General features: G+C 38.0%; 1 protein-coding gene across 1 annotated transcript in view; it reads left to right on the forward strand.

Moving 5' to 3' along the window:
* Positions 1-15,124, forward strand: part of LRP1B (LDL receptor related protein 1B) — a 575,621-nt gene that overhangs the window by 529,636 nt on the left and 30,861 nt on the right. The window contains exon 83 of the mRNA XM_074145610.1: positions 6,371-6,535. Coding sequence (XP_074001711.1) covers positions 6,371-6,535 — 165 coding nt within the window. The remainder of the gene's footprint in view (positions 1-6,370; positions 6,536-15,124) is intronic.

Genomic DNA, 15,124 nt, shown 5'->3' on the forward strand with positions numbered 1-15,124 from the left:
CCAAAACAGCAATTCCTGCCTTGCATAACTGTCAAAATCAGTATATTGTAGAAGATTGACCTGTTATAAATCCAAAGGGAGGTTATGTAGTAACGTTTTTTTTTGTTGTTGGTTTGCAATAAAATCCTGATTCAAAGTCAGTTGAAATATTCCTTTTGATTTTGGTGGTCTTCTGGTTTGTCCCTATAAATGACTGAAATCCAGAAGATTTTCATTTGAGACACGGGTATCTGTGGAACACTTTTTAACGGATGTATTAATTTGGTTTAGTTACTCGTTCAATCACAATGTAACAGTTACATAGTAAATAGGTTACAATGATTTACGTACATTATATTTTATGTGTTCAAAAATACGCTACCACTAATTCACCTATCTGAAAATTCAACTTTTTAAGTCTCTTTTAGCAGATATCATTCATGTAGCAACAAAAGTGGTTGTTTTGTACTTGCACAGTAGCTCTTTCAAGTCATCTAAGAAGTCTTTTAATTTCACAAATTAGTGGTATTTGTGGATATCGAGAACTAGTGTGACTAAACCATACTTTTTGAATAACGTATAATTCAAGTTACAGTAGTAAACAGGAGTATATTGAACATTATTAATATTTTTAAGTGTCTTTAAGTGTTTTGAGTATTTTAAAATGTAGTAAGGAAGGTAGAAGTAGATTTCCATAAATTGACAGAGTCAAAATAGGATAGCCATCTCCAGTTCCCATCCACCTCGACTAGTGCTCCCAGGAGAGTCTGTGTTTGAAGATTCTCTTTTGACAATGCATACGTCTCTATCCTTGTGAAAAAAAGCCTTCCAACAAATAATAATTTTTACAAAACATTAGTATGTCATTCTTCATTTTGGTAGTTTTTTGCTTGACTATTGCAAAGATGCCACTCCCGCTTTGTACAATATCTTGTTAGTCAGCCTGTCTTAAGGTTGGTGGCTGGGAGTTAATCTCAGTCTTTCTCTCTTTCTTGTGACTACATCCCAAAAACTGACTCAGATTCTGGTTCATTGGATTGTTGAGTTTGGTTTTTTTAACAATAGAAAATTGAGGTAAGTCTTGAAATTCTGCATAATATTCCTACTGACTTGATCCATTGAGTTGATTTTTCTTCATAAGTCCTATGTGAGAAATTCAAGGTATTGAATCCTCACTGGCTTTCTGTGAGACTGAATCCAGATTGCTTCAGACAGCTGTTTCGTTAGCATCTCAAACAACTGATGAGAAGCAGCTTTTGGGTTTGATTTGGCTTTATCAAACCGGAGTTATTACAACATGTGTGTTGCATCATTCAGAATGTTTTTATAACAAAATGAAGGCGAGTTCCAGTGTGTTCTTCAATAAGTTTCTGTCTCATTTTTCCCTAGATGATTTTGATTGACAGAACACACTTCTTTTTGTGGTTTATTTGTTGACTGTAGAAGGTCTGACTTTTTCAGTGTAGAAGCTACCCTTTAGTTTTCAAATGGGTAAAGTACCACTTCATTTTCCTAAAGGATTCGCAGCCATTAGGTTTATTGTCTCTAATTGTCTGTAACACAAGCAAAAAACGTACCAAGAGGATGAAAATACAGAGACTTGTGTTGGAGGAAGACTGTACCACAGCTGAATGCGCAAGAGTAATGAACTCTTCCAAGGGTTCACTATTCTGGAGCTGCACGTTTATCAGTTTCATTTTAAGGAGGAAATATTTGTGCTCTCTTGGCTGGATGAAAAGCCTGAGAAAAATTACAAAGACTCAGATCTGACGTTACTGCTGAACAGAGATGAAACGTGTAATTTATCACGGTGTTTCCTTCAGCACGTTTCTGTGGGGACTTGCCCACTGCACGCACAGATTGCAGACACCAAGTGCTCTGGCTGGGGTTGAAGAGGTTAATCCCTATATACCTTTTCACCCACAAAGTCTGCCTCAGGGAGCTGTACTAGCAAAAGCTATGGCAGTTCAGCCCATGCTATCTTCTTGATTGCTGTCCTGCTTTCAGTGTTTTTAGCTATCAAATAGAACCAGGGCCAAATACAGATAGCTACTTCTGATTTGAGAAAAACCTTTTGTTTACAGCAATATCTTCTGTATTTACAAAGGGGTTTCTGTCTGGACTGGTATTTCCCAGAATAACAGAAAATGGATTACATTACAACAGGTGTTGGTTAGGTTTTTTTGTCTCACTGTGCGTCCTCTTTGTAGCCCTTCTCTTCCATTTAAAATTGTATAGTGAACATATTTAAAAAAAAAAAAAGTGAAGGGAAACCATAGAGGAGGGTCTGTCATACAGCATTCAGACAAAATTTGTAGACTACAACTAGTTCTGATAAATTTCAGCAAATGGAAAACGGAAAGATAGTAAGACCCTCATCTGGAGGGGCAGGAAGATTTATAAAACCTTACCACAAGATCGGAACTCTGCACTCTGTCTTTAATAGGTGCATTCAGCTCAGTAAAGGCTGAGTTACACCCTGACTGAAGGATGGGCAAGAACAAATACCTTTCTGCCCCATTAGATGAGCATTTGCCACTGTGGGGAGCGAAACCGTTCTTTTCCCAAATAATGTAGTTCATGAACCTTGTACTCTATATCTTCATCTCTCCATTTAATTGCCTGGTCCAGAAATCAGTGGATATTTCAAAGGGAAAAAATAGCAAAAAAAGTAAGATACATTTTTCTCAAGAAGGAAAGGGTTGCTATAGAAATGCCAATACAAGATGTGCGTATGTGTGTATGTGACTGAGGGAGAGGGATGGAATATAAAAAATTGAATGAGTGATGGAAAAAATACCAGTAGAGTTCACAAAGCTTTGTTTTGCTGCTTTATTGGTGCTTCTTCTGTGTAAGATCTTCCTTTTACTTTCAGTTAAAGGAAAGAGTCAAAGATGGAGCAAATAAGCCATAAGTCCATTAATGTTTGTGTCAAACAGTCATATCAGGAAGAAAAACTAGAAAAACTGTAAATCAAATTTATTTGATTCTTTATTAAAGGTATATTAAGATTGAAATGGGCAAATCAAGGCAGCAGAAGACTAAATAACCAGACTAGGAGAGAATACCTAAAATTACGTGACCTTTCCTTTCTTTCATGTTAGAAAGCTCCAGTAGCTAGAATAGGAGTAGAATACAAAGTGAAATTATTTACTTCTTTCATTTCAGAAGTTGAAAAAAGCAGCTGAGAGGTCTTTTAGTACAAGTTCCAGCAAGCTCAGCCCAGTATTGAATTGACTCCAGATAGAAACTTTTCTGATTAAATTTGTTCCAATAGTGGGTTCTTACTAGAGTTGTTCCCAGCTCTTCTTCAGAGGTCTTTATTCAGTAATTCGAATAAAGAGTATTCAGCTTTTTATAACATTTCTTCCGTGTTTCTCTCCCGTATTCATTGTCTTTCTGTCTTCTCCAGTGGGACCATTCTGCTCCTGTCTCCCACACAAAGGCATCTGATCCCCTTTTGTACTTAGTTGATGTGAATCAGCAAGAGTAATTTGTTTCTTGTATTTACCTTCAGACAACAAAGCAGCAGCATTAAAACCCCAATATTGTTAAAATCTAACATAGTATTTTAAAACTGGCTTATCCATTGCATCTTTCAGTTCTATTTCTTAGCTTATTTAAAGTTCAAAATTGTTGTAGTAACTTTTCGCTGTTTCATGACAGATTTGTGTTGCAACTATTGAATTTAAAATCTTTACAGAGAACCAAATCAGTAGCAAATTTTAATAATCCTACGATGTTAAAAATATTAAAAACGTTTATGTTTTTTCAGGATCCTTCTCAGTTGACCATTGCATAAAGTTATAACATATATTGCATTTTATAAAGTGTAAAACATGAGTGTCCCAATCTTTGAAAGACAATTGGATTCAAAGATCATTACTGTGGGCAATTTTTGGCTCACTATATTTTCCAGAAAATATGAGGGCATGTATTTCTTGGTGTGGTTAGGGTGATTTCTCAAGTTAGTAGTGCATGTTTTATAGTTCTAAATATGCCTCTTGATACTCCGTTCTTCTCTTGAATTCAGTCTGTCTTAATTTCCGTATTTTTTCAAATTTTTTATCTTATTTCTGTGGAACTGCACTAGAAGAGAAATATAAAATGTTTTTTAATATGCTATAAGAAAGGTTCATAAAAATGAGCACTTGTCTGTACTTTAGTGTTATTTATTCTGTTTTTACCAAGTTCTGCTCTATAAATTCATGACTAATGATAAGTAAAACAGATAAGCAAAACAAAAATAGACCTTCTCTCCAATAAGATATGCTACATTATCCATTTAAACAACTTCTATAATGAGTAACTGAAGAATGGTTCATGGAACATCAAAAGATTTAATGAGCCACTCAAATAAATAAAACAGAGGTATCCTCAAACTCCCAAATACAAAGTAGCTTTGTTACAGCAGATGTATATGTCCACGGTGGATACCAAAAAATTAGGCATACATGGTATTTCATACTTTTAATGTAAAACATCTGAAATAATGACGTGTCAGTCAGTCCCCCACAAGGACTTTTAGGTTTGTTGTCTTGTTTCAGCTAAATTTGTGAGGTGCAGTTGTCTGAAAGATGATCAGTTCCCAGAAGTTTTGTTTAAATAGCTTTGATCCCAGGTTACGTGTCTACACCATTGCTGCTCTGGCCGTGAACGCAGGCAGCCAGACCCTGCCGAGGAGGGACATACATGGGCAGGAAAGGGTGTACCCAAGGAAAAGGCTGCTGCATAAGAACAGTTATATCACTGCTCTCTGCAGAGTCCATCCCAGAGAGCACTATTCAGCCAGAGGATATCCGTCATTCCTAAATTCTGCTCTTATAACACAATGTATTTATTTAAACATCAAAAAAAGGAGTTGGTGTGACTGTGTCTATCAGTGTTAGACCTCTTGATCAGGGAATGGAGCTATAGCACTGAGGGGTAATGGTTTTAAAATGAAAGAGGGGAGATTTAGATTAGATATTAAGAGAGAAACTCTTTCCTGTGAGGGTGGTGAGGCACTGGGACAGGTTGCCCAGAGAAGTTGTCAATGCCCCATCCCTGGAGTTGTTCAGGGCCAGGCTGGATGGGGCTTTGAGCAACCTGCTCTAATGAAAGGTGTCCTTAACCATGGCGAGGGGATTGGAACTCGGTGATCTTTAAGGTCCCTACCAACCCAAACCATTCTATGATTCTATGAAATGGGAACCTTGACTCTTTTTCATTAGTTATTTAAGTACAATAGATGAATTCAGCATAACATCTGAAGAGTTCTCAGTGCTAGTAGTATCCCTCCTGTTAAAAGCCATGTGGGTTCAAATGCTGGATTAGTGAGGCAGCAGTCTGCCTTCGCAGGATTTGTTTTGCTATGTGAGAAATGAAAAGTCTTATTGCTGAAAGCATGTTTTGGGCTGGAAAGGTGCCTGTCTGTTTCTTTAGGATTACAATTATTTGGATGTTTGAGCATTGTATGTGTGCTAGTCTATAATTAATTTCTTGTTGGTAGCATTGAATGATTTTATATCTTGTTCACTGAAATGAATAGAGATTTATTTTTCAAAGTGTTTCCAAGTTAGGCACGACTCTAATTGCAAAACAGCTTTATAGAAAGAGTGAATCTGGCCTAATCAGAATTTGTGTCACCTAGTACCTCACTGGTAAGACGGTGGCACTATTGCCATAAGCACTCGATGAATGCAGAGCAGCAGGCAGTATCTCTTCTCAGTGATTTTACAGACTGAGCAGACAAGAATAAGCATAAATCAGAAAATATGTTTTAGAAGCAACAAGTTAGTATGCAAATATCCATTTCTGAGGAGAATTTAAAGGCTGAATAATTGCATTTTAAATATTTTGGATAGGGTTTAGTTAAGAAGGGTGTTAGTTAACAGAGAGAGTGGAAGAGAGATCCAAAGAATTCAAACAGGAAAAGGCTGAAGTCACCAGAAAATAGCTGGGAAGTTTTCTGAGATCCCTCAGGTGTAATCAACGTTCATTTTTTCCATTTTGTAAACTAACTAGGAATTATAGTTTCAAGCAAGAACCCATACTATCATTACTAACTATCCCAAGGAGGTCAGCTTTCCTGTGGCATCATGTGGATGAAGCACTAACTGCCACGCAGAGGCCCCCAGCTCGGTACAGCATGGGCTCACAGCGCTGCTCTACAGGGGAGCGCAGCCCCCACCACCTCTGCAGCTCTCAGTCAGGGCTTACGATCTCCTAAGAGTGTCTTTTGTTCCAGCACTGTGGAAACAAAAGTCGTAGTTTACTTTCTCCATTTTGAAAAGTGATATTTTTTTCCCCCCATTGATAGCCTTATGTTGCTCTATTTAAGATGCAAACATTTTGCCTGCTACTTGAAATGGAATTGTTGAAAACAATTGTGTGTGTGCTCTTGCTGCAGATGATACCTGTAAATTAACCTGTGAAAATGGAGGAAAGTGCATTATAAATGAGAAGGGGGATCCTCGATGTCACTGCTGGCCCAGTTACTCCGGTGAAAGGTGTGAAACGAACCATTGCTACAACTACTGCCAGAATGGAGGAACCTGTGGAGCCTCCCTCCTTGGTAAATATTTCTGAGCAGCTGTATCTTACTATTATATCTGCCTTAATTTCGATGTTTGAATTTGTTTCTTGTTTGTTATAAATTTTCTTCTGTGTAACATCTTTGCTTTGCCTGCTTAAACGATGTGCAATATAGCAGTATATACCATATATATATGGTATCAATAGTGCTTTTCATTCATGTATCTTGATGTTTTAGCAGAATTTAGCTGCATCCCAGGAAAGGGAGCAGGTAAGTAAATATTCAGCACAGACGCACGTGTTGAGGTGTAGAAATCAAGAGGATCATCTTGAGTGAGCTCTCATGGCAAGTGCAGGGCAGCCAAGGGATCAGGGCCAGCCAGCATGGGTTTATGAAAGGGAGGTCCTGCTTAATCAACTTGATCTCTTTCTATGACCGTGTGACCCGCCTTCTCGATGCAGGGAAGGCTGTGGACGTTGTCTACCTGGACTTTGGTAAGGCCTTTGACGCCGTCCCCCACAGCGTTCTCCTGGAGAAGGTGGCGAATCATGGCATAGACAAGTGTACTCTTCACTGGGTAAAAAACCGGCTGGATGGCCGTGCCAGAGAGTTGTAACTAATGGAGTGAAATTTAGTTGGTGGCCGGTCACCAGTGGTGTCCCTCAGGGCTCAGTTTTGGGGCCAGTCTTGTTTAATATCTTTATCAAAGATCTGGATAAGGGGATTGAGTGCACACTCAGTAAGTTTGCAGATGACACCAAGCTAGGTGGGAGTGTTGATCTGCTTGAGGGTTGGCAGGCTCTACAGAGGGACCTGGAGAGGTTGGATCAATGGGCCAAGGCCAATGGGATGAGGTTTAATAAGGCCAAATGCCAGGTCCTGCATTTCAGTCACAACAACCCCAGGCAACGCTACAGGCTTGGGGAAGAGTGGCGGGAAAGCTGCCCAGCAGAAAAGGACGTGGGGGTGTTGGTGGACAGCCAGCTGAACATGAGCCAGCCGTGTGCCCAGGTGGCCAAGAAGGCCAACGGCATCCTGGCCTGTATCAGGAATAGCGTGGCCAGCAGGAGTAGGGAAGTCATCGTGCCTCTGTACTTGGCCCTGGTGAGGCCTCACCTTGAGTACTGTGTTTAGTTCTGGGCCCCTCACTACAGGAAGGACATTGAGCTGCTGGAGCGTGTCCAGAGGAGAGCCACCAAGCTGGTGAGGGGCCTAGAGAACAAGTCATATGAGGAGAGGCTGAGGGAACTGGGCATGTTTAGTTTGGAGAAGGGGAGGCTGAGGGGAGACCTCATTGCCCTCTACAACTCCCTGAAAGGAGGGTGTAGAGAGGTGGGTGTTGGCCTCTTCTCCCAAGGGAATAAAGACAGGACCAGAGGAAATGGTGTAAAGTTGCAGCAGGGGAGGTTTAGATTAGATATTAGGAAGAATTACTTTACTGAGAGGGTGGTCAGGCACTGGAACAGCCTGCCCAGGGAGGTGGTGGAGTCACCATCCCTGGATGTATTTGAGAAACGTGTAGACATGGCACTTCAGGGCATGCTCTAGTGCCCGAGATTGTTGGTTTGTGTCTGTTTGTGGGTGGGTGTGGGGTGTGGTTGTGCGTAGGGTGTGGTTGTGCGTGTTTGTTTTGTTTTGGTTTTGGTGTTTGGTGTTGTTTTTGTTTTGGTTTTTTTGGTTTGTTTGGTTTTTTTTGTTTGTGTTTTTTTTTTTTTTTTGTTGGTTGGACTTGATGATCTCAAAGGTCCCTTCCAACCAAGAAGCTTATGTGATTCTGTGAAATGGAATTATAAAGCGTAAGGTCCAGTCAAACTACATCAGGAACAACATCACACACCTCGTGCTCTCTTTATCTCAATTCTGCCTCTAGATTTCTACCGGCATACACAGAATTATTTCCTTAAACTACAGAGTTGTGTAACTCTGTAACAATCTTTTACATTTGTCGTACTGAAGTTCACAAAATAGGCATTTTACTCATCTAATTCTCAGGAAGATTTGGTTGATCAGAACTTGGATCCTTTTTTTTCCTGAAGGAATTTGAAATCACATCCCTTATCTTCAGGGAGATTATCCTAACTGTCAAAACATGAGTATTTGGCAGTTGATCTTTGTCCCTAACATGTAGTTGTTGTAGCTTGTATAATGCAGTTAGTGTTTGGGCTAGAGAGGGAAAGTGTGATAAGAAGTAGTCTGAAATTTAGTAATTATGTGAGAAAGGAGAAGTTGAATTCTGTTTTCTGCTCCAAGGAATATTTAAATATTTGATGCAAAGTCGAACAGCTGGAGAAGAGTTTACTGTCCCATCTCAGAAGCTTATCATCTGCTGAAGGTGCTGTGAATCATTTTCTCCTACGTGACGAAATGACCGACACTGTGATCTCTGTAAGAAAAGTACAGGCACCTGATTTTAGAACAGGAGCTTGACATCAGCACAACTAGAGAGAGCTCCCTGTAATTCAGAATTATGTATCCTAGTCTCTGTGATAGGGGGTTTAGATCTCAGTGTTGTCCTCAGCGTTCCTTACTAATTAGCTTATATAGTTTAGTAATTTAGCTTCACTTGCTGGTTTCTCTGGAGCCTCCTCTTATTTACTGAGATGTGGTGGCAAAAATCCAAGTGAATGCAAACCTAGTAGTCTGTTGTATGACAAACAGGATTTTTCAGTTCTGAGTACTTGAGGGTTAATAATGTTGTTCGTGGTTAACATCACTAATAATGATAAATATTAGAAAATGAGAATTACTTGTACTTGAAGTTGATCAATTATACTTGAAACTGCTTCTAACAGCTGATGGAACTACTGACACAAACGATAAGCAGAGATTTTTATCAATGTAGTGAGATCGATACATGTTTAGTGAGAACATGCAAGTGAATGAAAGAAAGTCACGGGTGATTTAAATGATGTGCAGAACTTCCTTGTCATCTGAGGAGAGGATGTTTACTCCCACATCTTTACATGTCTGGCATTTAATTGATACTTTTATGGGGCTAAAAGGCTTCATAAAATTAACAACTCAACTCCTAGAACTCAGCTCCGTTCTGAATCCTGCAGAGACCCCAGGGTTTTATTTAATCCTTTTCTTTTGGCAGTAGCCACAGGGCTCATGCACCTCTAGCAGCTCGTGTTTTCTTTACCAGGCACCTCACACTTGCTGTGCTCACACAGCTATGATATTGCCTGGATTTTTTAATTATTTCTTTTCTTGCTAAATCCAGCCTCTGAAATCTCTCAGCCTTGCTGAAATAATTAGTGTAGTAGGTTTGGTCACCAGTGAGCAAAGTAGAGATATGAACAGATTCTACAATATACTTCTGCTAAATTGTTAATCATGGCCTGAGCTCCTACAGAGGGCCTGGAGATGCAGGCACAGCCTTATTTCTGCTTGGTGTCAAACAGGATAATGTGCCTGCACCAAAAATGCATCAGGAGAGCCAGAATGGATGATTACAGTCCACATCTCACTGTTCAACTGCCTGAGTTTTGGGAATCTGAACCTTTAACTGCAACTAAATTTGACTGTATCACACATGGCCAAAGCGTGTCAAGCCTTTGTGAGCTGAGACCACCATAGAGCTGGTTCTGATGACTCTCTCTGGACATACTTACCAATAGGAATACTCTTCTGCTGTGCTGTGTCCACTTTCCCAGTTTAATCAAATTTTTATAATCATATTTCAAGTTAACCAGATTTCCTACCTGCCATTTCCAATTCATGAGGGTAGCCATGCCTTGAAGCCCATACCATGTGCAGGAGACGTGGCAAAAAAGGACCGTATATCTTTCTAAATCAATGTGACCCCATCCGGCATTCCAGATAAAATTTTCAAATTGATCCACATCTCATCTTCCTTGAATGCCTAGCCCCTGGACCCTGTAAATATTCTATTAAGAAGAAATCTCTATTTCTTATCAGACCATATTTTTTATCTATATCAGGCCATAAATCGTGTGTTTCTGAAACAAACTAGCATGTCAGTGAGATGTCCCCTTATCCTAGTTTAATCTATTCCATAATATACTAAAGCAATTATGTATCTTATAGGGGGAACTGGATGCCCCAAAAGTATTGAAAACTGTAATTAAGTCAACAAAGTTTAATTCCTCAAGTGTTTTTGCAAACAACCATTTCCTCCTCCCAGTCAAATACACCAGGGTGCAAAGCTTGTCAGGCAGGTAGTGCATCATCAGTGAGGGCACGTTTAGCTGCAGGGGCTGCACACACCGATCCCAGTTTGGACCGGGGTGGGAAATTCTCGTCCTTCTCCTTGTCTCAGCCTTCATTGATGATCTGCTTTGTCAGGTTCATATCAGTGTCATTAGTGTTCATGCTACTGTATTCGTGCACGTTGCTACATGTAGGAATAAAAAAGTTCTTTGTTACCAGGAATTGCTCAGTTTTTCATTAATGGTTGTAGAACTTGGGCATTACATTGTGTCTAGATTTATAATATCACACCCTACCAAATGGACCTGTCCGCTAGCAATAGGTACATTGCACACTTTAGGGTTTTTTTTGTTTGGGTTTTTTTTTTTGGTTTCGTTTTTTTTTTGGTAGAGAATTCTCTCACATTTCTGGAAAATATAAAATTACTATTTTAAAATAAATTCACCTCAATATAATCTTAATTTCTGCTGCTGTGCTATTGCTGTCTGTGCGTACCACCTCCCATACTATGATGCTCACAAGCAGTTCCTCAAAAAAACAGCTTTTATAGTTTTGATCCATGGGCTCATCAAACAGTCCCGCGAAACTGATGCAATCAAGTTCCACATATTTTCCCAATTTTCTCTTTTATTAAAATGAATTTTTGTTCAAAATGATGAAACTTTTTCCTCTGGCAGTTGCAGAAGTCAGATGTGTGCGAGTGCCAATCCAAATCCTATAAATGACCTGTGATAACTTCAGCTCGCTTGGCTCTTTCTTAGAAGCTCTGATTGCCCTTATCGATTCTTGTATATTATCCAACTCAAATAGCTTTGATGCAGTCGATCTAACGAGTGTCATTCTACACACATGCCCTTTGGAGGGCTTCGGGACTCCCTGTAACTTCAGCTTCAGAGGAAGATGAGCTTCTGGGGGGTACCCGCTGCTGGGAGGCTTCCCTAGGAGTCAGGACATTTCCTTATTGTTGGCTTCTGGCTCAAAAGCCAAGGAAGAGATATGCTGAAAACGAACCTTTCATCGTGTTCTGATTTAAATAAAATGACTCAGCATATGAAATGCTCCTCTAGTGAATGTGTGTGTTCTAGTGAATGTGTAAATCCCCTTCTCTTTCACCGCCTAGTATATAATAGTAATGTGATAACCAATTAAGTAAATTGGAGAGTATTACTCATTTTTTTTAAAACATGATTGTGCTAAATCTTTGCTGCATGTGGTAAGTTGTAGAACCTCATTATCTGCACACAAATGTTAATTTGTTAAACAAATCCCACTGGCAATTCAGGGATTATTCACTGTTGGTTTACTTACTGCTAAGCCTTTTGGCAAATTCCTATGTGAACATTATATAGCTAGAGATTGGGGCAGCTTTAATTAAAATTTATAAGTTTATGACAGTTGTATTGAACTACAATAATTGAAGAAAGAAAATGTCATCAGTTAATTAAAAGTACACATCTGAGACGTGTAATTAAAAGTTTGGGTATAATAATGAACACTTTCCAGTAAGCCAAATTAATGGGAATTTGGGAAAAAAATAAATGTTACCATAAAAATACACTTCCTTTCTCCTTAGAGTTTAAAGTAAAAATGTTAGAGCAAAAATTTACTAAAAGTCTTGAACGCATTAACTAGATCTAACTAGTTCACAAAATTAGACATTTATTTGTAGTATAGAGTATGTCTAACCATATAGAATTGTGATGTTTGTACCAAAATAAGTAAAAAATTATTATGTCTTTCCACTAAATGAAAATTGATTAAGTATTCTCAAAATATTTAGGGGAGTGGTATTTAGCTCAATGTCAGGGCTGTCTGGTCTGGTTCACAGCTGATCTAGTGGTCCCAGCAGAACCACCACAACCAGCCTTGGTAAGAGCAGCCTTTGAGACCACTCTAATACGTTTAGAGATTGTTCTTTTCTCCCTTTCTTTCCCAACATGGAGAGAATGTCTGTCTCTTGGGATTGATCCCAATCATCTCACCTACTAATTATGTACAGTCCTACAGCTTCTCTCCACTACTATTGGTTCGGTAAAGCTAATTATGGTTCATCAGCCACACAGAAATGAATTATTGTGATTCCTGCAGACCACTGATAACTACTCCAGAAGACATTTTGTTACTTACAGTAAGTTGGTGTATGCCACGTTGTATTCTTTAGCAGTGACAGTAAGTGACATATGCAAACTAAATGTGCATATTCACACGTAACAACTTAAAAACACACAGTGCTGGTAGTGAATTTACCACTGACTGAAAGAAATAAATAATCTATGTCTTGGTACAGGCATTCATCCACATGGTCTTGTTTTTCAAAACTTTCAGAAAGCTTACAAAAATACTATTTCCGCAAAATACATTTTTCTTTAAGTTGCAAAATGCCGTATGTGGTCATACAAAATACATAATACTTCTTGGTTGTTTAGGCAATTTCATGAGTCAAAGTTAATCTTAGACTTATGTCTGTTACAAAATAATTGTAAATAGGAATTTAAGATAGATGAGTAGATTCCCAAAAGAAACCACCTAGATATTACAGAGATAGTGCACTGAAATATTTATTAGACATTTTTGAAGATTATTTGACAAGTTATTTGCTTTTCTATAGCAAATTAATTGGCAAACTAGGAGTAACTACAGTCTCTTTCATCAAAACCCTAATTTAACATTGGAGGATTTTGATCCTTATCATCTTCTTATGGATGAAAGAGTGAAACTGCATTTCATCTTCATGCCAAAAACTTCACGTATTTTGTCCGTGTGTCCTACTGCCAAAAATTACCTCATATGTCCTATGGTCACCATAAAGTAGTCTCCTTTAATCTGCTGATTTCTGTGCAAAACATTTGAAAAAATATGTGAGAATTGTATAAGTTTTTTTCAAGTTCTATCAAATCTAGAATTAAGATTAAAAAAATCTGTAAATTATTATTCTTAATTTTTTAAGAGTGAGGCTACATAAAGAATCTTCAGAAAATAGTGACTTTCAACTACATTGTTTCCCCCAAGAATTTTCATTATTATTTTTGTTACCTGTTTTGTATGTCTTACCAGGCGCACTTTAATGTATTCTCAGCAATTTATTTATTTTAGATTTTTTTATTTAGAAATATTTTAAATACTCTCATTGATATAGGGACTACATGCATTGTTTTCCACTTGCATATACATATAGTGAGAAACTTGGTGTATCCAAGAATTGAATTAGAGATAGTAAATAGCTAAGTGGATGCACATTCATTGTAAACTGAGAGTGGAGAAATCCTGAACAAGACCAAAAAAATTTACTACTTGCTCTCTAGATATTATTGCTGTGGTTTTGAAACTGGAACATTTACACATGAGATGCTGAGAGTGTGTTGGCACCCTGTCCTTCTTGGCACTCTGTCAACACTTTTCAACATAGGTAAATGAAAAAGGGAAATTTTCTTGGGATTATGATGTTAGGGAAAAGACTAAGGAAGGGGATAAGGAAAGCTAGGATGCTAATCTGTAATAGGCAGAGGAAGAGAAGACAATATTCTTGTAAATCCAGCTGAGGATTGCACTGAAGAAGGAAGAGCTCAAAACAGGGATTTTTTTTTTTTGTTTGTTTTCCTTCAGAAAAATATTTTAGCACATCTTTGCATAAAGGAAACCAAAAGATGGTTATCTGAATTTGAGGCAGTTGGCATTCCATAAACCACTTTCCTTATTAATGTTTTTGATACTGTAATGTGTTTTGAACATTTCTGTGGTGGTGAAGGTTGAGAATTGGAGACCATTTTGCTTCTGTCTCTGTACAGATCTGATCCTGAAACTTCATAACCAGTGTAAATACTTAAATGCTCTGTGCATGAGATAACATTCCAAGGCTTGTTAGATAAGATATGTGACATCTTGGTTAACATGACTATTTCTTTTGCAAACATAAATCAATATTATGATTCTGTGATACAAAAACTTCTGGCATTGTTTGTCATTGTTTAATACTGCAGTTTTTTTATACTGTTCTTGGAACCGTTTGGTATCAGAAATAATTTATGAGAATAAGGCAGATTAAAATGTCATTATTAGTATTATTTTAGATGGCAACAGTCTGTGTATAAATAGGCAATGAACTATTAATGTTACTAAAAGTCATGTTAAATTGAGTGACAAAAATGGGGTTTAGGCTATATTATATTAAATTTTCATATAACTGTCAGCAGTTTGGCATATTTATCAGCCTACATTAGCAAAGAATAGAATAATCTTTTCTACAAACTACAGAAATATCATTGCCCCATCAGTTTAAAAAATAGAGGAGTATTAATAATAAAAACTGATTTCAGACCTCTAGATCTCTGGTCTATCACTATTTTATTTTAACTTTTTTATTGAAACACTGCTTCAGATGAAGGATTATGTGAAACCACCTGGCTTGGGGGCAGAAATTTAAATACAAGTGTATACATGGGGAAAAACAAAAAGAGT

Source organism: Numenius arquata, chromosome 3 (genome assembly GCF_964106895.1).
Source record: "Numenius arquata chromosome 3, bNumArq3.hap1.1, whole genome shotgun sequence".
In the NCBI taxonomy this organism is placed as follows: domain Eukaryota; kingdom Metazoa; phylum Chordata; class Aves; order Charadriiformes; family Scolopacidae; genus Numenius; species Numenius arquata.